The sequence below is a fragment of the Capricornis sumatraensis genome, chromosome 18, assembly GCF_032405125.1.
Source record: "Capricornis sumatraensis isolate serow.1 chromosome 18, serow.2, whole genome shotgun sequence".
NCBI lineage: Eukaryota > Metazoa > Chordata > Mammalia > Artiodactyla > Bovidae > Capricornis > Capricornis sumatraensis.
The window spans coordinates 30,672,131-30,697,815 of NC_091086.1; the positions used below are offsets into that span (position 1 = coordinate 30,672,131).

General features: G+C 38.2%; 2 protein-coding genes across 3 annotated transcripts in view; one reads left to right on the forward strand and one right to left on the reverse strand.

Annotated features, from left to right (window-relative positions):
* Nucleotides 1-3,146, reverse strand: part of MTREX (Mtr4 exosome RNA helicase) — a 92,365-nt gene extending 89,219 nt beyond the window's left edge. The window contains exon 1 of the mRNA XM_068990609.1: nucleotides 3,013-3,146. Coding sequence (XP_068846710.1) covers nucleotides 3,013-3,146 — 134 coding nt within the window. The remainder of the gene's footprint in view (nucleotides 1-3,012) is intronic.
* Nucleotides 3,147-3,596: 450 nt separating this feature from the next.
* DHX29 (DExH-box helicase 29) overlaps nucleotides 3,597-25,685 on the forward strand; it is a 45,661-nt gene continuing 23,572 nt past the window's right edge. Inside the window, exons 1-11 of one of the 2 annotated variants that reach the window (XM_068990446.1) lie at nucleotides 3,597-3,774; nucleotides 10,657-10,730; nucleotides 11,906-12,019; nucleotides 13,911-14,040; nucleotides 14,762-14,907; nucleotides 16,663-16,785; nucleotides 21,144-21,270; nucleotides 21,973-22,131; nucleotides 22,747-22,912; nucleotides 23,174-23,297; nucleotides 24,709-25,317. In XM_068990446.1, coding sequence (XP_068846547.1) covers nucleotides 3,597-3,774; nucleotides 10,657-10,730; nucleotides 11,906-12,019; nucleotides 13,911-14,040; nucleotides 14,762-14,907; nucleotides 16,663-16,785; nucleotides 21,144-21,270; nucleotides 21,973-22,131; nucleotides 22,747-22,912; nucleotides 23,174-23,297; nucleotides 24,709-25,317 — 1,950 coding nt within the window. The remainder of the gene's footprint in view (nucleotides 3,775-10,656; nucleotides 10,731-11,905; nucleotides 12,020-13,910; nucleotides 14,041-14,761; nucleotides 14,908-16,662; nucleotides 16,786-21,143; nucleotides 21,271-21,972; nucleotides 22,132-22,746; nucleotides 22,913-23,173; nucleotides 23,298-24,708; nucleotides 25,318-25,685) is intronic. The other variant, XM_068990447.1, reaches the window with a different exon arrangement.

Here is a 25,685-nt window from a genome sequence, read left to right on the forward strand (position 1 = left end):
TTACTGCAGTCCCCACTTATCTGTGTTTTTGTTTTCCAAGCCTTCAGTTACCCTGGGTCAACTGAGGTCCAAAAATATTAAATGGAAAATTACAGAGGTAAATTATTTGTAAGTTTTAAACTGGACACCATTCTGAGCAGCATGCTGAAATCTTGTGCATTCCTGCTCCATCCCACATGGGACATGAATCATCCCTAGGCCCACAGCATCCAGCTTGTTAGTCACTTAGTGTCTAAGTTCTCAGATCACTGAACTGGAATGGCAGTGCTTGTGTTTAAGAAATTCTTGTTTTACTCAATAATGGCCCCAAGCTGCAAAAGTAGTGATGTCAGCAATTTTGAGAGCCAAAGAGAAGCTGTCAAGTGCTTACTTTAAGTGAAAAGGTGAAAGTTCTCAACTTATATATTGATATAATTATTTTATTATAATTTTAATCTCTTATCATGCCTAATTTATAAATTATGCTTTCATAGATAGTATCACATTAAAAAAAAATACTACATACATGTTTTGGTACTCCCCAAGGTTCCAGGCATCCACTGGAGCTCTTGGAACCCACCCCACTCAGATAAGGGATTGCTCAGTTGCTAAGCCATGTCCCCATGGACTGCAGCATGCTAGGCTTCCCTGTCCTTCACCATCTCCTGGAGTTTGCTCAGACTCATGTCCATTGATTCGGTGATGCTATCTGACCGTCTCACTCTCTGTCGGGGCCTTCTCCAGATAAGGGGAGGGGACTACTATACACTGGATAGTTTAGCTCTAGATATAAGGACAGTCTGTAGTAAATAATTGAGGATAGAGAAGCTAGTTAAATGATAGTATAAGAGCAATTTTAGGATGTGAGAAACCATACAGGACAAATGAGCTGGTTTCTCCTCTCATCTACACTTCCAGAAGAAATCAACAGCATAAGGAAAAAAGAGACTTGTAAAATAAAGGATTTTAGGGAGGTAACAGGGGCCTCTCAGGTAGTGCTAGTGGTAAAGAACCCATCTGCCAGTCTAGGAGACATAAGAGACGTGGGGTCAATCCCTGGGTGGGGAAGATCCCCTGGAGAGCAGGGCAACCCACTTCAGTATTCTTGCCTGGAGACACCCATGGACAGAGGAGCCTGGCAGGATATAGTCCATTTGGTCTCAAAGAGTGGGACACTGCTTAGCAACTGACCACGCATGCATGCATGCATCTTCATAACATCATAATTGCCCATTCAAACTACAGAAATTAATTATTTCTGTTTGGAAAAAAAACCAAAAATCATCTGTCCTTCCTCATTTTCCCTGAGTTATCCAAAACTACTAAACCCTCTAACTCAATGACAGAGGAAGACTACTTTTTTTTTCTCCTGTCATTCTTTCTTACATATGACATTTCACATTCTTTGATTGTTTTGATGTCCCTCTAATCTCTGTCATGTGTATGAAAACTACACATTCCCAGAGAAATCTTCACTTCAAACAGTACCAATTCAAGTAACATCCAGATATATACCTTCAGTTCTGGTATGACTTGTAATCCAAATTAAAACTGCCCAATGGATACTTCAATACAGATATACTATCATCACTTCACTTTGCCTTGAGCCAGATTAATTTTCAAATCAAAATCACCTATAAATTTCCCTATTTTTCTTCTTCCTGATATACAAATTCAAAACACCTCTTTTGACCCCCTTCCATTGTTCTCCTTAAATTAAGCCTGTCAATTTTTCCTTTACAACATTTTATATCTTTCTTTTTCCTTCCTTCTGTCACCTCCTGAGCTGAAGTCCTTATAATCTCATAATTAGACAATTTAAATACTTTTTAATTTACTTTTACTATCAGTGCCTTTCCTCTTTAAACATATCAACAAATGCTACCAAATTAATTTTTCTAAACTAACACTCTAATTCTCCAGTTACCAAGTTACATGTTCACTGGGCACACCCCCCCACAAACACTGGCTTTTTTAAAAAGTCATCTGCCTGTTATTTAAGGCTCCTCATAATCTAAAACCAATTTATATCCTCTGCCTTATCTCTTGTGGTCCTAAGCAAACACTTCCTCTAGGCCAATCGGTGCTACCAAAAAAAAAAAAAAAAATCTAAGCATCAATAAGGAATCATTTCCTCAACTTAGATAGCTTCTTGCATGTAAGGCTCTCTGGACACCACAAACAGATACCACTTTTCTGAACTTTCATAGCACTTTACTGTACATACAGCTTATTATATTCCAGTCTTCTACTCTTTAAAATATGTATCTGTTCCACTTCCTTACTTCAAATAAAAATTCCTTGAAAGTAAAATTATGTCTAACTTAACTCAAGCCATCTACTGGGTATCTTCCTCCAATGTCGAGTAAATTTTGTTCATTACTAAGGAATCATCTTATTTTAACAGACGTTTCAGGGACCAGTAGTCTTTTAGGTTTTTCTTAATGAAATCAAAGAAAGCCAGCATCTAAGAATCCAATATATGCTAAGCACTGTTAGGCGCTTTACACATACTATCTCATTTAATCTTCACCAAAATCCTAGTGGTCGGCGCTATCACCTCATTATGGGCAAGAAAACTCCAGCTTGAAGACTGAATTTCTCTCCCTTCTGCTGCTATTTGCCCTGTCCTCTCCAAGTCACATTTTCTAAGCCTCTTAACCCTTTACTCAACTGGTGATTCGTTTCGTGTATTAAAGGCTCTGTGCCCAGTTGGTGCTGGTGCTGCGGGTGCAGAAGCTAAGAAAAAGCTGCCATGCCCTCACGACCCCACGGGAAGACTCAGGCAGGAGCAGAGTCAGGCCTCATGCCGGCATCAGGGAATTGCAGGGCCAGGAGCCCACGCTGCCTGCGGTCACCGGGAAACGCCAAGACCCAGCGTCATCAAACCAACATTCTTCCTCACTCTTCATTTTTCTCAACCCTCTTCACTTCCCTACTCCAATCATGTACACCCTACACCCACCCCGCTTCTCGAGGTCTTCAAAAGACAGTACGATTTTCTTCCTTTAACACTGGCGTCATCTTCCTTACCCGGTCTTTTCTGCAGACCCTGGCGGACCCTTCCATTTCCCCTTCTCCTTTTCTTTGTCTTTTTTGGCTCCAGGAGCCGTGGTCGAGTCGTCCTCGAACACGCTGAAGAGCTCATCCCCGAAAGCGTCAGCCATCTTTCGAAGCGGCGAGACCCAATTTCCCTCCTACCCACAAGGCTCCGCGACCGCACCGACAGTGACGACAGTGAGGCCAGGAGAAGCCTCAACGGGGGCCCGCAAGTGATAAAATTAATGGAGTTACACAGTCGCCGAGACTCCTTCCACGCTTCCTTTTTCTTCTCTGATCTTTCCTTTCCTTTCCCACTGGCGGAGGAACAACTCCGTGGCTAAGAAAGGAGATCAGCTAGGATTCCCGGCAAGCCACAGACACCTGTGGGGCGGAGAGGAGGCGGGATCTTGTTGAACCCGACCAATTACGAAGCAGCGGTCGTCCAGGCCCGAGAAGCCCGGATTGAGGGCGCAAGGTGGCGGCGTGGGACCGGGGGAATGTGAAGATCTCTTGGAGGCCGTACGGGAGTGGTGCCGGCAGCTGGACAGGGAGGGGTCTTCTGCCACAGCTGCAACATGGGTGGCAAGAACAAGAAACACAAGACGCCGGGGGCCGCGGCGGTCCGGGCTGCCGTGTCTGCTTCCAGAGCCAAGTCCGCCGAGGCCGGAGCTACCGGGGAGGCCCAAAACAAGCCAGTGTCCAGGCCGGCCCCAGCCGCGGCTGCCAGCACCAGGGAGCCCCGGGTGAAGCAAGGTACGAACGATCAGGCCCCGGACTCCTCCGGAGCCTCAACTACCAGTCCCGAGGGAGAACCTTTCGCACGTGGGCAGACCCTCGATCTTAAAATTTATTTCACATCCCGAGCTGCTGTCTCCCCATCTGGTAGCCTTGTTTTAGATTAGTGTAGGCTGTTCGGGCCTCCAGAGTTCCGACGGTAGCGTCCCCCACCTAACCTCCATTTGCCTTGAGAAGAAACAAAAAAAATTTGCATTAGCTCTTGTTTCTGCAGGGATCAGCCCTGAGCCGCCCTCTAAACTAGCAAGGCGAATGCAGAGTTGTTAACCTCCCAGAGCCAGACCCTTTTTCTCCTTATTTCTCAGACCATTTTCAGCCACGATGTAGCGTTTCCACGTGTTATGGAAAAATCAGTACTTAATAAGAATTTCAGCGCTTACACCCCGAATATGGTTATAATCTATTGTAAAAGGTGTCATCGGTCTTTACCGCAGCAATGCATGTTTGCTTCTTGTGCATTTTGGTTTGATAACTCATCTTGGAGATTGCCAGTTCTGGCTCCAAATCAACGGGCCTCTTTTACGGCTGATTTCAAAAGGTGGAAATAGTTATACGCTATTTTGTTCTGCTTAGCGTGTTTGCTTGTTCTTACAGAAATATTCGTCCAACAAATATGTATTGAAAACCTCCGTGTACGGGATGAGCAAAATAAATAAATCACCACTCTTGGAGCTTGCCAGTCTAATGGCAGTAGTTACACAAACATTGCTTTATGATTGTTAAGTGTCACTAAAAAAGAGAACTTGACAGGGTAATCTGATTTTTACTGGGAAAAAGGAAGACAATTGGATGGTGTCTTTGAGAAAGTGATGGTATTGGGGGGATGGATTGGTATTAACTCCATGAAAAATGGAGGGAATAGTATTTCTGTGCAGAAAGGAACACTACATGCCAAGATCTTGAGTCAGGAAAGAGCATGGGCCTTTGAGATACTCAGAATGTAAGCATTGCCTAAGGAGGAAAGGAGATGAGACTGAAGTAGGCAGGTAACAAACTTTCACTTACATGAATAATAATTCTTTGTCCTGCAACTTATCATAATATTTTAACTACAGAATTGCTATGCCTGCAATTGGAAATGTATAGTATTTTTCCTTCGTGATTCTGTGGCACTTTTACTCTGTGAATCAGCCTCTTCCTTTTCATGCTATTCCTCTGAGTTCTTTGAACTTTCTAATAGTCATTTGTTGTGTTCTTTGGCTTCGCAGTCCCCCAGCCCCAAAATGTGACAGTTGCTGAACGTGTCAGTCTAACAGTATGATTCCCTCTCCAGCCCTTCCAGAAGAACTCATCTACTTCCGTTACTTCTATCTTTTCCTGTGTAGGTGACTCCTCAATCAGCACGTCCAGTCGTGGTCTTTATTCCAAGCTCAAGTCAACCATTTCTACACTGACTTGGAGATCTGGCCCTATTTTGCGAGCATGTCAAATTTAATAACATGGCTAATTACTCTCTCCCAAACTAGCTTCTCCTGTGACTTCTTTGTTTCTGTTTTTCCATATTCCTCTTTATTCAGTGTTGGAGGTTATATTTTTATGCCTTCCTTTCTTCACATCCAGTCAGTTCTTAAGCTCCATGTAGTCTTTGTTTATTTGTCTTCCTTGTATGCCCCTTTTCACTTTTGATTTATACTATTCATACCTCATTTTAGGCACTCATGAATTTCTGGAGTATGAGCGCAGCCTTCTAATGGATCTCCCTAGCTGTGTTCTTTTTTCCTCCTGCAGTCTGTCCTGCGTAAAGTATTGGATTGATCTTCAGAATCACTACATTGGTTATATCACTTCCCAAGTTGTTCTACAGCATTTTTACTGACATTGTGATAAAGTACCAACCATTCAGCTTGTATCTAAGACCACCCTTTCTAGCCTTACTAGTTCTTGTATTGTGTGTGTATGCTCTGTCATGTCCAACTCTTTGTGAGCCTGTGGACTATAGCCCACCAGGCTTCTCCGTCCATGGCATTTTTCAGGCAAGAATACTGGAGTGGGTTGCCATTTCCTCCTCCAGGAGATCTTCCCAACCCAGGATTGAACCCAGGTCTCCTGCATCTCCTGCTTTGCAGGCAGATTCTTTACTACTGAGCCACCAGGGAAGCTAATTCTGGTATTCACCTATAGCACTTTCTGTGTGTTTTCACTGCCCCAAATTCAGCTGTTGGCTTTCTGTGTCCTTGTGTTTATTCTTGCCATTTTCTCTTATGGAATGGCATCTATCCCTAACACTATCTACCAGAATTCTGTAATACCCACCTCAGATAGCAACTACTTTTTAAATTCTTCCTATCCCCACAGCTCGTGTATCATTGTTGTTTGAATCATTCTTTTTGATATTTAGATCTGTCCTACAAAATTATAGGAGGTAAGAACTGTTTCGTGGATATGTATTAATATCCCTCAATCTCTACTGAAATGTTCTGAATATAGTCATCCAAAAAATTTCTTGGATAAGTGACAAGGAAAACTCAGAGAAATTATTAAGACCAAGAAATCGAGAGAACATGAGAAGTTATCTACCAAATCTGTAGAGAATTTCATGTAACCGTAAATCAATATCTGTATATATAGCAGATAAATAAGATGTTGCAATGTGATTGCCACTTTATTTTGTTTTCTTTTTTCTGTTTGGATATTTTTATATTATATATAATAGGCTTACCTGGAAGAAAAAGTGACAAGATACACAGAAAAAATTATCTCTAAACTCTTTTTTGTTTCTAATGTAAATGTTAGTATTTTACTCCCCTTCCATCTCTCTCTGTCTTTTCAAACAATTTGAAGAATTGTACATAGCATATGTCCTCAAAATTGAACTCTCATCTACAGGTAGAAATTGACTAGAGCTACAGAATAGTTCTTGGCACAGTTCCGGGTGTTCTTCCACTTCTGTTTTTTCATTTCTTTTGTTCATCAAATAATTCTTGAAGAGCTGCTATGTGCCAGGCAAGATTTGATGTACAGAGGATACCATAAGAACAGAACAGCCTGAGATTACTGCTTATATGACTGAAGGTTGGTGGAGGCTACTTACAACCATAAGGCTTGTGTTTATGAAAATTATTAAACCTAGTTGAGACTCAAAATCTTAAGAGGGAAATAAGACAAGGGGACTGATGTCTTGAATAAATTCATGAAAGCCATTATAAATATCTTTTAGGGTCACCAAAATAAAACAGAAAAAGTGCTGTCAAAGAAAACAGTGACTTGGTAAAGAATAAATCAGTGGTACAGTCTGTTTGATTTAGAACAGAGATGGCTTTTTTGAGGAAACCTGCTGAGATGATTTGTAGGAACCAGCTGTTACATCTGGAGAAAGAGTGAGGCTTAGGGAACAAAGGTGAAGGCCCGAAGGTGGGAACTTGAAATGAAGCAGTCAGACAAAGTCTGTGTGGGTGGAGTGAAAGAGCGGGGACTGGTGTTGGTATTAAATGGGGAAGAGACCTTAGCTAGGATTAGTCAGGTAGCTGTGGCTCTGTGGACTTCCTTAGACACCCTGACTGCTTCGATTATGTCAGCTAGCTCTCATTTATTCTCCAGATACTCTGTAGTTCCCCTTTATAGCTTCCTTGGGTAATTAGTTGCTTAATTACTTCATCAGAATAGCACTGTGAGGACAAGACTGGGTCTTATTCCTGACTGGATCTCTTGGCTGATTTGGATGCTCTTGCAGATGTGTGCTATTGGTCAGAAGGGAGCCAGGGTGCCTCAATCCACCGATCACCAGCATCAGCATCTCACAGTGAATGTCTCAGTGATAGTAGATGGTTACAATCACTGTATGATGTAAAATGCAATACTGTGTAAAAGGAATATATTCTAAGAGTATTGGGCAACAGGAAACTGATTCTGGCTGATGCCTCTTCTTCCTCACTGAATCGTCTTGAGGAAATTACTTAGTTTTTCTGTGCTTCAGCTTTAATAAGTATTTCTGAGAGGCAGTAACATAAGTTCCGTTGTCCATGTATAGTCATTATAAATTGAAATCCTTAGTGCATTTGCCCTGAAGATACGTACTGCATACTAACTTCCTTATTTCCAGTCAAATTTCCAGTAACTCCCTTCTGAAACAAAACCAAAACTTGGAGAAGGGTTTCTAAACAGCAAAAAAGGTAACTGTCATACATCTTACGCAGGTTACTTGGCAAAAGAATGGGGACCATTTTTATTGCATGGCCTGTTGACTTAGGATTGTATTTGAAAATAGGGTTACTCATGTCCAAGTTTTGATATCTATTTTCTTCTGGTGTCATCACTCTTTCCTAGGTAACAGATTAGAATTTGGGACTGGGGAGCTGTTAGGTTTCCATTCTGAAAGTTGGCTGGCTGACCAAATTAAGAGTCTCAGAGAATTGGGTAGGCTCTGCAAGCCTGTTGGCACAATAATAGATATTCATAATAAGTATTACATCATGAAATGCTTTGAATTTTGCTTATTGTAGTATTATTATGGCAGGAAGTATAAATACATTTTAGAAGGATTTCTTTCAGATTGTTTTAAAATGCATCTCAAATTTTGGAGTTTTTATTCGTATTGATTAAAAAACATTTGTTAGCATGTTTTAGGAAGAATTTGAAAGTGAAAGGGCCTTACTGGTTAACTTGATTTAATTGGTAATATCCCTAGCATGATCTCATTATTACTTCAGTTTCTCGGAGTATTGATTAAAATGAAAGCACACCATTTTCAGAGACCCTGACTGACACCCAGGGAATGCACAGCAGTATGAATGTTCATTCCCCTCTTGATGTTCTGGGGACTTAGATCTTCTTTTATTTACCCTCTGGAAGTTTGCAGTGTAAACTGACCTCAAGTAAGTGATATGATTGGATGTTTTAGGTGCAATACTTGGAGGAGACAAATGAGAACTGACTGCAGTCTTCAATTCACTAAAAAACAAAACCAATCCAGGATCTCCTGATGGTCCAGAGAATAGAACTTGGCATTTTCACTGCCAAGTTCAGTTACTGGTTAGGAAACTAAGATCCTGCAAGTCGTGTGGCACTGCCAAAACAAGAAAGAAAATAAAGCAAAAGTTACTAAAGGAATTTACAATCTTACCTCTGACAATAACACGTCAACCTTGAACTGTTTCTCAGTATTCTCTCGGTAATGAAACATCCATCTGTAGAAAAGGTTAATGGTTGGGGGTCGGGGTGGGGGGGAGGGGTTGCCTCTGCATGGGTTTAGGGATTGATTAGTATGCTAAATTTGTGAATGAATTTACTACAACTGGTAAGACCCCCAGAAATGATTAAAGACTGCTGATATGTACTCTATGACCATTGACATTAGTTTATGAACAAGGTTACTAGGATTAAGGTACAGTCTGAGACTAAAAGATGAGGAAAACCATACTATACCAGAATTCTTATTATCTTTTAACATATTTACTAGTCTTTTAAAATGAACAACCTGCTGTAAGTCAACAGAGACTAAAATCCTTGAATTTAAAATTATAACAAGCAACTCTTTAAGTGAAAAAAAAAATTCTTGTTTTAAGATTTATAAAAGCAGAGTAACTAGGTTTTGTACTAGGATTATTTTTATATAGCTGTGGTCTCAAAAGTGTGCTCAGGGGATCCTGGGGAATTATTGAGACCTTTCTAGCCAAGGCTTAATTAGATCAAACTATATTCATAATCTAAAATGTTATTTGTCATTTTCATTTATATTTTCTCACTAGTGTACAGTGACTACTTGATGTGTAATGTTATAGAAGATTAAATGCAGAAGCTAGACATTAAGAGATTTGCAAAAGTAGAAAACAGCTTTTTTATATAATAAACTTTTCATAAAAGTAATACTTATTTTAACACATAGTAAAATTTATTTTCAATGAATTAATGTTTTTAAACTTTTCTCTTTTATCAATATGTGATAAATATCACTATTATAACCCACATAAACAAAAAATGCTTGGGATCTTTAGTCATTTTTAAGAGAGAAGGAGATCATGAGACCAAAGTTTGAAAGTAAAATTTATTCCTTCCTGGTTAGTCATTGTTAGAAGACTGATAACATACAGTATTTCTATTGACTGGAACAGACTTGACAACTATAGCAGATTCAGTAGTGTTCACCCAAACATTCACGTCTACCTGGAACCTCAGAATGTGATCTTTTTTGGAAAAAAGATCATTGCAGATGTAATTGGTTAAGGATCTCGAGATGAAATCATCCTGGATTTAAGGAGAGCCCTAAGCCCAGTGACTAGGGTCAGAGAAAGGAGAGGGAGACTTGGACACAGACAGAAGGAATAAGGCCGTGTGAAGGCCATTTTAGGAGCGAGACAAGCAAGCCAGGAAACACCTGGGATCGCCAGAAGAAGGAAGAAAAGAGTTACCCAGAGCCATCAGGTGAAGTATGGTCCTACTGACACCTTGATTTTGGACTTCTACCCTCCAGAATTATGAGAGAATGTTTCTGTATATTCAGCCACCAAGTCCATGATAATTTGTTTCAGCAGCCTTGGATACTGATACAGCAACCTTGTACTCAGCAGGAGACATGATAGGTGCTCCCACTTCCTTTTTCTCTTCAAAGTTACCCATCTTCTCTGCCAGGAATCAGATATCCTCTAAGAGGTCTTCCTTCAGCTAACTGCTGAAGCATTTGCACTCGGTGAGAAACTAGTTAACCTAGAGAATGCTAAACAGCATAAAATGTTTTCGAAAGTTGAGCAGTATTGCTGCCTTCTGGATTGGGTTATTTGGTAAAGTGGAAAAGGAAGAGTTGAGATCAAATATTTAATATTTAGTGATCTTTAGACAAAAATTAAAACAGTGTAATGGATATTGCTCATTAAATTACCTTGACTATTTATTGTCTGTTATGTATAGGTCCGAAAATTTACAGTTTTAATTCTGCAAATGATTCTGGTGGTCCTGCAAATCTGGATAAATCTATTCTGAAAGTGAGTACCCATGTTTTGAGTCATTCCAAGAAATGTTACCTTAAAGAAAAAAAAGTGTAATGTACTCTTAAATGTAAGCAAATGATGGGATATTTTAAAATTTGTAAATAGTACAATAATTACTCATCTATATGAAATAAAAAGTGAATCATACTTTTTATGGTAAAAAGTATATGATAAAAGTACTTTTCTGATAAAATTGAATCATCTGTTGAAAGCCTCGAAGAAATTAAGGAAGAGCTGGGTAAGGTCCAGACTTCTAAGTCTAGCATACACATCCCTTCAGATCTGACTTGGCATACTTTTCCAGCCTTCTCCATTACTCTTCTCCACTTAAAATTTTAGTTCACATCTCATTGTTCCCCTAGATCCCATATGATCCTATGACTCCAAGCTTTTGTCCATAGGCTCTCTGGCTAGAAAGCTCTACTTCCCCTTCTTATGTCTTCTTAATAATGACATGCTGGGTTATAGTTTCTTTTTCTATATGTTTCTTGTGCTAGACTAAATTCCTAAAGTATGTTTTTGTGCATTGCTCATAGTGAGCATTCATTAAAGATGTGACCAAAAGAAGATATATTTGAGGGTAGATGGTTATGTGATCTTAGGTTAAGTATACGGAAACAACAGAAGATAAAATGGCCAGTAGGAAAAAAATTGAAGACAAACAGTGGAAGCCAAAATAGTTTGTGTAATCTAATATTACAATTTATGTTAGTGTAAGTTTTTACTTGATTTGCCCCTCTTTTAGCATTGCATCCATTCTTTCAGGCAGTGTGCTTAGGTTGCTTTATATTAAGGCACATTTCTGGGTTCCTTCCCCAAGGATTCAGATTCAATGTGTTTAATAAGGCTTAGGAATCTGTCTCTGTGGTGGCAACATGAGGGTGGTCCAAGGACAATGTCATGAGATACATGGCTTCAAGAAGCTTTGTAAAAGGAATTTTGTCTTGCCAGATATTGTTGTTTTTACCATACCTCATTTTTTCTTAAATATGTGACAGGAATGTGATACAATGAATGGTATTCCAGTATAATCGCTGTATCTGATTTCAGCTGAAATTCTGGGCTTGGTTGGTAGGGATATAGAAAACTGATTCCTTCTAATTATTTAATTATTAAATGTTATTTAGTAATTCATCTTCTAATTGATATGATCTTTTTGGTCTCAATAGGTGGTAATTAATAACAAACTAGAGCAAAAAATTATTGGAGTGATAAATGAACATAAAAAGCAAAATAATGACAAGGGAGTGATTTCTGGAAGACTTACTGCCAAAAAATTACAGGTATTTTGCAAACCTTTTTTTAAAGTTACTTATTTTTAGTGGAGCATTTAAAAAAAATTTTTTTTAATTGAAGGATAATTGCTTTACAGAATTTTGTGGTTTTCTGTCATACATCAACAAGAATCAGCCATAGGTACAACCCATGTCCCCTCTCTCCCAGACATCCCTCCCATCTCCCTCCCGACCCCACCCTTCAGCCTGTTGCAGAGCCCCTGTTTGAGTTCCCTGAGTCATACAGCAAATTCCCGTTTTCTATGTTTTACACATGATACTGTAAATTTCTGTGTTTTTCTCTCCATACATCTCCCCTTCTCTCCCCCCCTCCTTCCACCTTGTCCATAGGTCCATTCTCTATGTCTCTTTCTCCTTTGCTGCCCTGAAAATAAATTCATCAGTGCCATCTCTTCAGATTCCATATATGTGTGTCAGTAATGATATTTATATTTCTCTTGACTTACTTCGCTCTGTATAATGGGCTCTAATTTCGTCCACCTCATTAGAACAGATTCAAATGCATTCCTTTTTACGGCTGAGTAGTATTCCGTTGTAAATATGTACCACTGCTTCTTTATCCATTCATCTGTCAGTGGATGTCAAGGTTGTTTCCGTGTTCTAGCTATTGTAAATAGTGCTGCAGTGAACATTGGGATACATGTGTCTTTTTCAGTTTTGCTTTCCTCAGGGTATATGCCTAGGAGTGGGATTGCTGGGTCACATGGTTTTTAAGCTTTTTAAGGAGTCTCCATACCATCTTCCATAGTGGCCGAGTCTCCATACCATCTTCCATACTGGCCGAGTCTCCATACCATCTTCCATACTGGCTGTATCCGTTTACATTCCCACCAGCAATGCAAGCGTGTTCCCTTGACTTTTCAACTTCCATTGAAATTTCATGTAGATTAGTTCCATGTGCAAAAATGAGAAAGAAGGTGTGCCAAATGTAGGTGTACACATTAAAATAGTGATATGAAAATTACATCCCCCAAATTATGTTGGACTTGTAGTGGGCAGTTTGCTTACATTTTCTCTGACACACCAATGCTAGAAGGTATTTTGCTTCCTTTTTCAAATGAAGAAATTGAGGCTTAGAAGGATTATATAAATTATAGCCTGAGGTTGTTAATTACTAAATAGCAAAATAAAAAGGGCTTCCCTGGTGGCTTAGAGGTAAAGCCTCTGCCTCCAATGAGGGAGACCTGGTTTTGATCCCTGGAGAAGGCAATGGCAACTCACTCCAGTACTCTTGCCTGGAAAATTCCGTGGGCTACAATCCATGGGGTTGAAAAGAGTTGGACACAACTGAGCTTTTCACTTTTCACTTTCAAAATAAAAGGAGTATGAAGTTCAACCCAGTCTTGCCCAGATCTAAAAATGTTTTAGAAAGTACATTAAAAAGCTTTACTTTTTATATGAACATGTTCATTGAAGCACTGCTTATGATTTAAGAAAAAGAAAACATTCCAAGTGAGCACCAGTAGGAAACTGTATAGATAGATTATGATATATCTATCCAGTGGAATATTTTGTAACTATTACAAGTGATGAACAATTTCTAATAATTTGGGAAGATACTTAGTTATAATGTTAAATAAAATTTGTTTTTAAAAAAATCACAGAAAATGACTGAAGGACCCACATTGCATTGCAAACGGTATCTTTGGATAGTGAGAATATGAGCAATTTCTCCTGGTCCTTTTTTATTTTTCTGTAGTTCTCGAATTCCCTAGTTATCAAATAAAATAATTCTTCAAACTGGAAAAAAAGAGAAAAAGATACTTTTGAAGTTATAATTTGTGTCAGAATTTCTGTTTTAAAATGAATGGGAGAATACACTTAGTAATGAAAAAACAGAGAATTGACAGAATGGCTTTTTTACATTTCTCTTCCATAGGATTTATACATGGCTTTACAAGCATTTTCATTTAAAACTAAGGACATTGAAGATGCCATGACTAACACACTCTTACATGGCGGTGATCTTCATTCTGCCTTGGATTGGCTCTGTTTAAACCTTTCAGATGGTAAGCACTATTATCATAACAGTCTTTCAGTTTATAAAACCTTTTGAAATAATTTGTGTTTATGATATTTGTAGAAAGCTTTTGGTTTGCACTTAAATTTTTTTTCACTGTGTTATAATTATTTTTAAAATATTCTTACCCTTTGCTGGTCTTTTTGATATATTATTCTTAAAGATTATAGTCTGTGCAAGAAAAAATTATTTTTGTGTGTGTTGCTTTGAGTTGTTAATGGCCATTTTACAATACACATTATACAGCATATTCTCGACTGTCTGTACTCTGTCAGGCTGTGTACTTGGTTTTGGTTTAGAAATTAGGGCTATCTTGCTTTGGGTAAATAATATTTAATTAAACATAAGGTTCAGGCTGTAATCTTTGGCAAGATCCTGGAATGTAAATTTTATGACTTTTATGACTGATTAAGACTACTACCACATGCAACCAAGGAGGAGGGGAGAGTTAAGATTTTCTTATGAAAATTTAGGCATCTAGCACTTTGAGAGTGAAATGGTCAAATCGAGGTGGGCTGGTTTTTGTCTAGAGAGTGTTCCCACTGGTTTGATAATAAAACAACTTTCATTGTAGGATTTCTATTCCTAGGAGATGAACAGTAGAAGAAAGTTAAGTGCTCTTTGTTTAGACAGGTTTTATGCATGTATTTAATAAATATTTGTATGTTTTCTGTATCGTGTACATCATTTTTATCCCAATTTCTCTTAAGATGCGCTTCCTGAAGGATTCAGCCAGGAATTTGAAGAGCAACAACCTAAAAGCAGGCCAAAATTTCAGTATCCTCAAACGCAAGCCACTATTTCACCTCCACTGCAACCTAAAACCAAAAAGCAGGAAGAAGATCCTAAGATCATGGTAATTTAAGAATTCAACATTTAAAGTGTAAAATCAGAGGGAAACATGTGTAACAGTTCATAAGAGTATAAGTATTAGGTTGCGGTTACATTTTTACTCATTGAAAATGTCTAATGGGTTTGCCAAACCCATTAGCATTGTCGTTTCAGTTATCTATTGCTACATAACAAACCACCTGAAAATGGAGTGACTTAAACCAACATTTTATTCCTTACGATTTTGCAGTTTGGACTGAGCTCAGCTAGGCAGTTTGTCTGATCCAAGAGGTATCTCCTCAGGCTAGAACATCCAAAATGGTTTATTTACTCACATTACTAGAGCCTCAGCTGGGATCTTGCTAGCAAGGCACCTCTCTCTCCACATGATTAGTTTAGGTTTCCTCTTACATTTTGATATTAGAATGGTCAGACTTCTTACTTGACATCTGGCTTCCAAAAGCAAGTGTCTCAAGATAGTAAACACCAGTGTACAAATTTTTATCAAGCCTCTGCTGGTATCACTCTTGCTAATGTTGCATTGGCTGAAGCAAGTCATGTGGCCAATTCAGAATCTTTGTGGAAGGGGGTTACAGAAAGGCACTGATACTGGAAGGTGTACTTCCTTAGGGCATTATACACAAATACTTTGCATATCATAAAACATCTGTGAACATGGGTGAACCTAGAGAACATTATGCTAAGTTAAATAAGCTAGTCACAGAAAGACAAATATTGCATGATGTCACTTATATGAAGTACCTAAAATAGTCATGTTCATAGAAACAGAATGGTAGTTACCAGGGGCTAAAGGGAGAAAGGACAAATGCGAAAATGTTGCTTAATGGTAATAAAATTTCAGTTATGCAATATCAATAAATTCTAGACATCTGCTGTTCAACATAGTGCCTGGGGTCAACAGAACAGTATTGTGTACTTTAAAATATGTTAAGAGGATAGATCTCATGTTAAGCTTTCTTACCACAACCATGCCTTTCCCCACAGCAATACACACACACACACACAAAGGAACACTCAAGAATTTTTGAAAGTTACAGGTACATTTAGTACCTTGGTTGTAGTATCATGTGGTATCATGGGTATATCAGTCAGTTCAGTCAGTCAGTCATGTCCAACTCTTTCTGACCCCATGGACTGCAACACACCAGGCTTCCTTGTCCATCACCAACTTCCAGAGCTTGCTCAAACTCATGTCCTTCGAGTCGGTGATGCCATCCAACCATCTCATCCTCTGTCATCCCTTCTCTTCCTGCCCTCAGTCTTTCCTAGCATTAGGGTCTTTTCCAATGAGTCAGTTCTTCACATCAGATGGCCAAAGTATTGGAGCTTCAGCTTTAGCATCCATGATATAAGCATATGTCCAAACTCATCAAAATGATGAGTGTATGCATATATAATAGTTAAAATCACAATAATATGTACAATTGTTAATGTATCAGACCTCAGTAAAGCTTAAAAATAAGTAAAAATCTGTGGAAACAGCATCTGCACAAAACCACTGTTAAAGAATAACACAGGTTTTTCACAGTTCTGTCAGTTTTTTGCCTCTTTATGTAAATGGATTCTTTGAACTATGTAAGTTTAGACTTACCAAAGTAATGTTGAGTTCTACTCATTTGTCCTTCACTATGATTTTTGAGACTTACGTGTCTACTGTTTCTGAGTGTAAAGAAATTATAAAAGCAGTGACACTTGATGATAGTTTTGACATCTTTTTCTAATTTTGATTTTTCAGATATTTGTTGTTTTTTTTTTCTAGCCAAAAAAGGATGGAAAAAATTTGGAAGTAAATATGAAAGAATGGATTTTGCGATATGCTGAACAACAAAATGAAGAAAAGAGTGAGACTTCTAAAAGTTTAGAAGAGGAAAAATTTGACCCTGTGAGTAGAAATTTGTGTTAATCTTATAGTTGGATATTCCTTGCAAAATATTTAAGTTTTCTAAGACTTAGTTTCCTCATTTGTAAATTGAAGTAGTTATCTCTAGGGGTTTATGTGAGAGTTAAATAAAACAACACTTAGGGAAAAACATGACACGAAATAACCATTCAATAAATGTTGTTACATCACTCCCATGTCTAAAGACAGTCGCCAAGTATTTTTAAATGATTAAGGGTTAAGAGTATGCTAAATGATTTGGATAATTTTAAAAGCACATTATTTTATAAACGAACGCCTTTGCCTGGACAGAGAAAACCTACATATCATAAGATAAGGTAAAAATATTAGATTAAGTGAAAAAATCAAGTTGTAGGAAGAAAATAACAATACATATATCTGATTAAAGACTTCTATCTAGAATTTATAAAGAAGTTTTAAAAGGACAACAGGCATTTTACAAAAGCGGATATTTGGATGGCCAATAAACATGTAAAAATAACTTCAACATTGCTAGTTGTGGGAAAAATGACAATGAAAACTGCAATGAAATACTACTATATTTCTATCAAAATGGCTAAAATTAAAAGATCAGTAATACCAAATGTTGGGAGGATATGAAGCAACCGAACACTCCTACACCGATTGTAGGAGTACAACTACTTTGGAAAACTGTCACTTTCTTATGAAGTTAGACATAAATTTACCATATGACCTAACAATTTCATTCCTAGGTATTTACTCAGTAAAAATGAAAATGTCATAAAAAAGCTTGTACACAAATATTCATAGCAGTTTTATTAATAACAGCCAAACACTATAAGCAGCTTTCGAAATCATTATATAAGAATGAAAGGCACAAATAAGTACCTGCTGAACAATTTCATTATATTAAATCCTAGAAAAGTCATCTATGCAAAATCAATCTCTAGTAAGAGAAACCAGATCAGTGGTTGTCTGAGCCCACGGATGGAGGAAGGAGATTGACTGTTAGGCATGATAGGGAAACTTTTGGGGATGATGGCAGTGATTTATGTCTTTATGATGATGGTTATGTGGATATATACGTTTATCAAACACATTCTATTCACTTAAAATGGGTATGTTTTGTTATAAGCGAATCGTACCTTTATAAAGTTGATTTAGAATGGAAAAAAGGAAGTTGTACAACAGCATGTGTAGTATAATGAACTCATTTGAGTAAAAGAGTACATACACACACTCTCACACACACACATATATTTGCATCCTTTTGTATGCAAAGGAGACATCTTGAGAAATACACAAGAAGCTATTACTAGTGAACAGGGCTGGGGTTAGTAGGGTGGATTATACTCTTCTGTATCCTCTGAGTTTTTTTTTAAGCATGTGCCTGTATTAAAGTAACAAAAACAATCTATGATAGTACACGTTATTTTGAGGTTCAGAAAAAGAGGTCTCTTCTGATTGGAGCATCTGGTCAGTCTTACTGTCAGACTTTATTTTTTGGGCTCCAAAATCACTACAGATGGTAATTGCAGTCATGAAATTAAAAGATGCTTACTGCTTGGAAGGAAAGTTATGACCAACCTAGATAGCATATTTCATGTCAATGTATGGCAAAACCAATACAGTATTGTAAAATAAAGTAAAAATAAAAATAAAAAATAAAGAAAGAAATAAATAAATAAAAATTAAAAAGTAGAGACATTACTTTGTCAACAAAGGTCTGTCTAGTCAAGGCGATGGTTTTTCCAGTGGTCATGTATGGATGTGAGAGTTGGACTGTGAAGAGAGCTGAGCGCCAAAGAATTGATGCTTTTGAACTGTGGTGTTGGAGAAGACTCTTGAGAGTCCCATGGACTGCAAGGAGATCCAACCAGTCCATCCTAAAGGAGATCGGTCCAGGGTGTTCTTTGGAAGGAATGATGCTAAAAGCTGAAACTCCGGTATTTTGGCCACCTCATGTGAAGAGTTGACTCATTGGAAAAGACTCTGATGCTGGGAGGGATTGGGGTCAGGAGGAGAAGGGGACGACAGAGGATGAGATGGCTGGATGGCATCACTGACTCAATGGACGTGAGTCTGAGTGAACTCCGGGAGTTGGTGATGGACGGGGAGGCCTGGTGTGCTGTGATTCATGGGGTCGCAAAGGGTTGGACACCACTGAGCGACTGAACTGAAAAGAAGTGGGATTTGAAGGATGCATGAAACATGCATAGGCAACAAAGAATGCAAAAATGGCCCAGGTGAGTGAAATAGTGTAAATAAGGGTACAGAAGTGGAATTGTGCAAAGGGCCTTTGCATATTAAACTGTAATCAGGATAAAATGTGTGAGTACTAGCAAATAGGAGTAAACAAGTGAGTTTAACTGAGACTAGAGAATTTTGATGCCCAGAAAATGAATTTAAGAACTTTCCCTATTGATTAGGAAGGCTCGCTAACTGTGTGGAGGCAGGTAACCCACAAGAATAACTCTTGCACTTGCTCAGGTGTGAAATAATAAAGTCCCAAATTGGAATTTGTATAGTGTTTTGGGGGAGAGGTGTGAGCACACCATACAGCATGCAGAACTTCCCTGAGCAGGATTGAGCCTGTGCCCCCTGCTGTAGAAGTGCAGACTCCTAGCCTCTGGACAGCCAGTGAAGTGAAAATTGCTCAGTCATGTCTGACTCTGCGACACCATGGAGTGTAGCCTGCCAGGCTCCTCTGTTCATGGAATTCTCCAGGCAAGAACACTGGAGTGGGTTGCCATGGGGATCTTCCCAAGCCAGGGATTGAACCCGGTCTCCTGCATTGCAGGTGGATTCTTTTAACATCTGAGCCACCAGGGAAGCCCAAGAATACTGGAGTGGGTAGCTTATTCCTTCTCTAGGGGATCTTCCTGACCCAGAAATTGAACCGAGGTTTCCTGATTTGCAGGCAGATTCTTTACCTGCTGAGCTACCAGGGAAGCCCCTGGACAACCAGGGAGGTCCCCAAATTGGAACTTAGAAGAGAAACATAAAGGAAGAATCAATATAAATTGCTGATTTACATAAATTAAGAAGCCAAAGACAGCAAGAGATTCGTAGGCGGAGGGATGGTGGTATCAGTGCCACAGAGAGGAAAGATTGAAAGAATGAGTGTGGTTTGGGTGAAATTGAGGCGGTAGCTAATCCTTCTGTCTGTTACACTCTATTGCTGTCTGCTTCTACACAGAATGATCCCAGAATTGTGCTTCCTTAGTTGTCTCTTTTCCCCTCGACTCAGTGGTTGTGTCTCATAGCAGCACTGCTAATACCCTGTTCTCTACCCAGTGGTTTGTTGCTTCCCATCTCTTATTAACCTAACCTAAAGGAAAAACCAGTAATTTGAGTTTAGCTCTCTGTCTGGTTTTTGCTCAGCAGAGTTAAATTTTATAATACACGTTTTCTCCAGAGGCCTTTTTTTTTTTGGTAACATCCCTGACTGTCTTCCATAAGATAGAGATTATAGGAAGGTAACTTTCAGAAATGGAGAAGGCAATGGCAACCCACTTGTGTTTTTGCCTGGAAAATCCCATGGACGGAGGAGCCTGGTGGGCTGCCGTCATGGGGTTGCACAAGAGTCGGACACAACTGAAGTGACTTAGCAGCAGCAGCTTTCAGAAAATTGTATTTTTGTTTTTTATATAAAGTCTTTATTGAATTTGTTACAGTGTTGCTTCTGTTTTGTTTTGGTTTTTTGGCTGCGAGTGTCTTGTACTAATGCATATGCAGTCCTTTAAATCCATATATTTATAAAATGTGTAAAAGTAACTTTTCTTTTTACAGAAATGAGCTCATACTTACATTTTATTCCATAGTTCACTTATTTTATTTAACATGTCAAGTAAATTTCTCCATGTGGATCCAGTTCAGTTCAGTCGCTCAGCCATGTCCGACTCTTTGCGACCCTGTGGACTGCAGCACTCCAGGCTTCCCTGTCCCATCACCAACTCCCAAAGCTTACTCAAACTCATGTCCATTGAGTCAGTGATGCCAACCAACCATCTTATTCTTTGTTGTCCCCTTTTCTTCCCGCCTTCAACCTTTTCCAGCATCAGGGTCTTTTCTAGTGAGTCAATTCTTTGCATTACCTTGATTCTATTGCTTCTTGACTTTTCCCCCCCAATGATTAGTTTTCTCTGTAGAGCATACCACACTTGGTTTCCAGTTTTCCTTTTCAATCAGTACTGCAGTGAACATCTGTGTACCTACAGATTTGTACGTTTGTATTATTTCTCTATGAAAAATTGCTAAAAGATTTGTTGGACCAAAGAATAAGATCAAAAGATCACAGGCTTTGATATAATACATTGACAGTAGATAAACTAATCTTGCTCTTCGTTTCTTTGTCATCATCTTATTTGGAACAACAGAATGAAAGGTACTTGCACCTTGCAGCTAAACTTCTGGATGCAAAGGAGCAAGCAGCTACCTTTAAACTAGAAAAGAACAAGCAAGGCCAAAAAGAGACTCAGGAGAAAATAAGGAAATTTCAAAGAGGTAAACGCTTTAAAATTCTTAGATGTATTAATATGTCTTCTCTATTGGCTTTCCTAGGATGGAGGTTGCCTCTTTTTTATATGTCTTCTCTTTCCTAACATTTTACACTTGGGGTTGGCAAACTTTTGCAACAAGCCAAATAGTAAATATTTAAGTTTTACAGGTTGTTATGATTACTCAGCTCTGCTGCCACAGCATAAAAGCAGCCATATACAAGACATAAGCAAATGGTTATGTTCTCACAAAACTTAATGGATGCTGAAATTTATATAATTTTCACATGGCACCAAATATTTCTTTCTTTTATCTTTTTCAACCAGTTAAAGATGTAAAAATCATCCTTAGCTCACAGACCATATGGAAATAGGTAGCAGGGCTGAATTTGGCCTGCAGCCATAGTTAGTTAACCTGAAGTGTACACCATAAAACACTATCTCCACTCAAGAAGGAGAGGTGAATATAATTCCATGAGAATTTATTTTTAGTGAAGATGTTTTTCTTGGCCTTCTACATCTGTTAAGTGATTTGTTCTAAAAATGTTAGTATATAATGTGAAAATAAATTGCCTTGAACTTCTAGTACAAATTCCTAGTAGGAAGGAAAAAGAAGCAATGTTTTTAAAAAAAAAATTGCAGAGTAAAAAGCATGAAAAACAAATATGAATAGAAACAAAATAAATAAGCATCATTTTTTTTTTGGTAGAAATGGAAACTTTAGAAGATCATCCAGTATTCAATCCAGCCATAAAGATTTCACACCAACAGAATGAAAGAAAGAAGCCTCCTGTAGTCACAGAAGGAGAAAGTGCTTTGAACTTTAATTTATTTGAAAAGTCTACAGCTGCTCCTGAAGAAGAAAGAGGTAAAATGAAGGGAGAGTGTTCCAGAGTGTAATTTGTAAATAGTAAAACATCAAGGACTATATAAGTGAGAAACTATGTTACTTTGTATTCCAACAAACTACAAAAGATGGCAGTAAAGTTACACTTCCACACACTGTCTTGGAAAAGTAATCATTATAATAATTTGTGTAGCATTTTGTGATTACCAACATCTGGCTTCAGCCTCATCTCTCTCCAGTTCAGACTCCTGCCAGAATTATCTTTCTGTAACATAGATCAAAATATGAGTTTCTGGTTAAAAATTTTAATCAGTTAACAAGTTCAAACCTTCTATTATGGCTCTGATGATCCTTTGCATTCTGCCACACTCTACCTTTCCACCTTATTCTCCCAGCTGTGTACTCCAGCTGCATCATTCTTAAAACATGTATTGTTTCATGGCTCCATGACTTTGCTCATCCTATTATCCCCTTTTTGGCCAACCTTTCCCTTGCTTGAATCAGGTCTGTCTGTCCTTTTCTAACCTGTTCTCTTAAAAAAAATCTGTTCCCAAAAGTGGGAGAACTTTAATCCTTCAAAAGATATTCTGTATTACTACATAAGCATTTTTAAAGAACCAATCTTTGTCATTTTAGAGAAAAAGAAAGAACCTCATGATGTAAGAAATTTTGACTATACTGCTCGAAGCTGGACTGGAAAATCTCCCAAACAATTTCTGATCGATTGGGTCAGGAAGAATCTTCCCAAGAGTCCAAATCCTTCCTTTGAAAAAGTTGCAGTAGGTAGATACTGGAAATGTAGGTATGTTTTTGGTTAACTGAGTGAACTTCTAGAAAAATCTAAGATGAAAATATTTTTTTTCCTATGAGTAAAGTAGATGTTTAGGAAGCTGGTTCCACATCTCTAGGTTGATAGTGCCTATAAATCATTACCTAGTATTAATATAGTGTTTTCTGTAAGAATATTTAATTTAAATAATGTAAACTACAGTTCAGTGTTAATGGAATTCTGACCATTTTTACTTCATCAATTTTATTTTAAAATGTCTTTGGCTTCTTTTAGGGTGAGGGTAATCAAGTCTGAAGATGATGTCCTGGTTGTGTGCCCCACGATCTTAACAGAGGATGGTATGCAGGCTCAGCACCTGGGAGCTACTTTAGCTCTTTATCGTTTAGTGAAAGGGCAGGTAAGTTTTTATAGATCCAAGTGTCTCAGAATTCATTTGTGGAGTAATGGGTATATTTTGTCAACATGAAACGATCTGCATGTGGAAGGTAAGGTTTAATCGTGGCCCTTTGTGCCAGTTTTCTCTTCACTGAATGCTGCTTCTGAGTAGTCCTTGTTTCTGCTTATTTATAATTTTGACTTTGTCTCACCTCCAAACATAGTTCAAGCTTTCTCTCCTTGGACCAGAGGCACTGAACCATTCGGTCCAGCTTTGCAAGCTACACTGATTTAAAGATTAAAAAACTGTGCTAGAGTGATTGAATTAAGGAGAGTTTTTAAACAGTTGTTTTCCTATAATGTTATATTGTCTCTCAACTTTAAAATACAAGACATTGGTTCCAGTTTTCACTTTTAGGTTATATCGACTAAAGCTTCCAGTTTAAGGAAAGATGAAAATAAAGTCTTACTGAAGAGAGCACTTTTAAGAGAACACTGTGCTCTTTTTTGCGGGGTCGGGGGGGGGGCGGGTGTTGGGAGTACTGTCAGCATTTTCTCTTTGTAATAAACGTGTATATCTTTCTTCCTGGTGAATTAGAACTACTGAAAATTTAGACACTGATTAAGTGGAATTCCAAATAATAGTTCTTTTCCATTTTCTCTCAGTAAAAGTTCTTAATGTCTTTATTTCCCTTGATTTGCAAAATAAGGTATCATAAGGTAAGCTTAATTAATGGAAATGACTGTCAATGTTACAAAAATAATTGTGGGCTCTTAATAAAACAGAGGCAGGATAACTTAGATTCCATCCAATGGAGTTCAAAGTAAAATACTTTGACTTGTAATATACAAATGGAATCTAAGAGGGAACTTTGATCAGTGCTTTGTGGATCATCTACATATTTAAATAGCACTACCATAGGAATAAATAATAAACATGTGTCTAATAGTTTATTGTGTTCTAGAATAAGCACTGTGTTTGATTAACTGAAAGTTTACCTCAGAGTATGCATATAAGGGAGGTATAATTATTAGCCCCACTTTACAATTAGAAACTAAGACACCAAGAAGTTAAGTTACTTGCCCAAGGTCACACAGCTAGTAAGTCCAGAAGCCTGTTTATATGCTGTTTATCAGTTTGCATCATATGCGTGTATGTGTGTGCTCAGTCACGTCTAGCACTTTGTGACCCCATGGACTACATAGCCCACTAGCCTCCTCTAGCCATGGAATTTCCCAGGCAAAAATACTGGAGCAGGTTGCCATTTCCTACTCCCAATATGCTTGTATGTCTTTTATTAAAATACAGTAGTAACCTACTAGTTTAAGAGATATTTTAAGAAGCAATAGCTATTCTTTTCAGTTCTAACCTATTGAATTTTGGTATCCAGTAATTAATCAACACAACGTATTACTATTTTTTTCCTTTATAGTCAGTTCATCAGTTGCTTCCTCCTACTTACCGAGATGTTTGGCTAGAGTGGAGTGATGCGGAAAAGAAAAAGGAAGAATTAAATAAAATGGAAACCAATAAACCACGTGACCTTTTTATTGCCAAACTTCTGAATAAACTGAAACAGCAGCAGCAACAGCAACAACAGCATTCTGAAAATAAGAGAGAAAACTCTGAAGATCCTGAGGAATCTTGGGAAAATTTAGTTTCTGATGAGGATTTTTCTGCACTGTCCTTGGAATCGGAAAAGGTGGAAGATTTGGAACCTGTTAGAAACCTCTTTAGAAAGTTGCAGAGCACACCTAAGTACCAGAGACTTCTAAAGGAAAGGCAACAGTTGCCTGTGTTTAAACACAGGAGTTCAATTGTTGAAACTCTCAAAAGGCACCGGGTTGTGGTTGTGGCAGGTGAAACAGGGAGTGGTAAAAGTACTCAAGTGCCGCATTTTCTCTTAGAAGATCTGCTTCTGAATGAGTGGGGAACAACTAAATGTAACATCGTCTGCACCCAGCCCCGAAGAATCTCAGCAGTGAGTTTAGCCACAAGAGTGTGTGATGAATTGGGCTGTGAAAATGGACCTGGAGGAAAGGTAAAGTGTTGTTCAGCTCTACCTCAGAGAATGGTGACATGGCATTACTTACCTGTGCTCTTGGGATCCAAATGGAACCTGTACCATATATGAATTTTGGCCGATACTGTTTGTTCAGTAGCACCTCTCAGGTGCTTTTCGTGTTTTCTTTAATAGGTATGATATGCCACTCTCCTTTGTAGGAAAAGGACTGTAAGTAATTATCATTAAAATTCTCATGTAAAAGGAAAAATATATTCACTTCAGTAACTGAGTACTCAAATATATTACATTACTAAGTTGATCATTCAAAGAATATAAATACATACAGATAAATTGTAATACCAGATATCTCAGTATTTGGAAATCTGGATATATAGGATATGTTC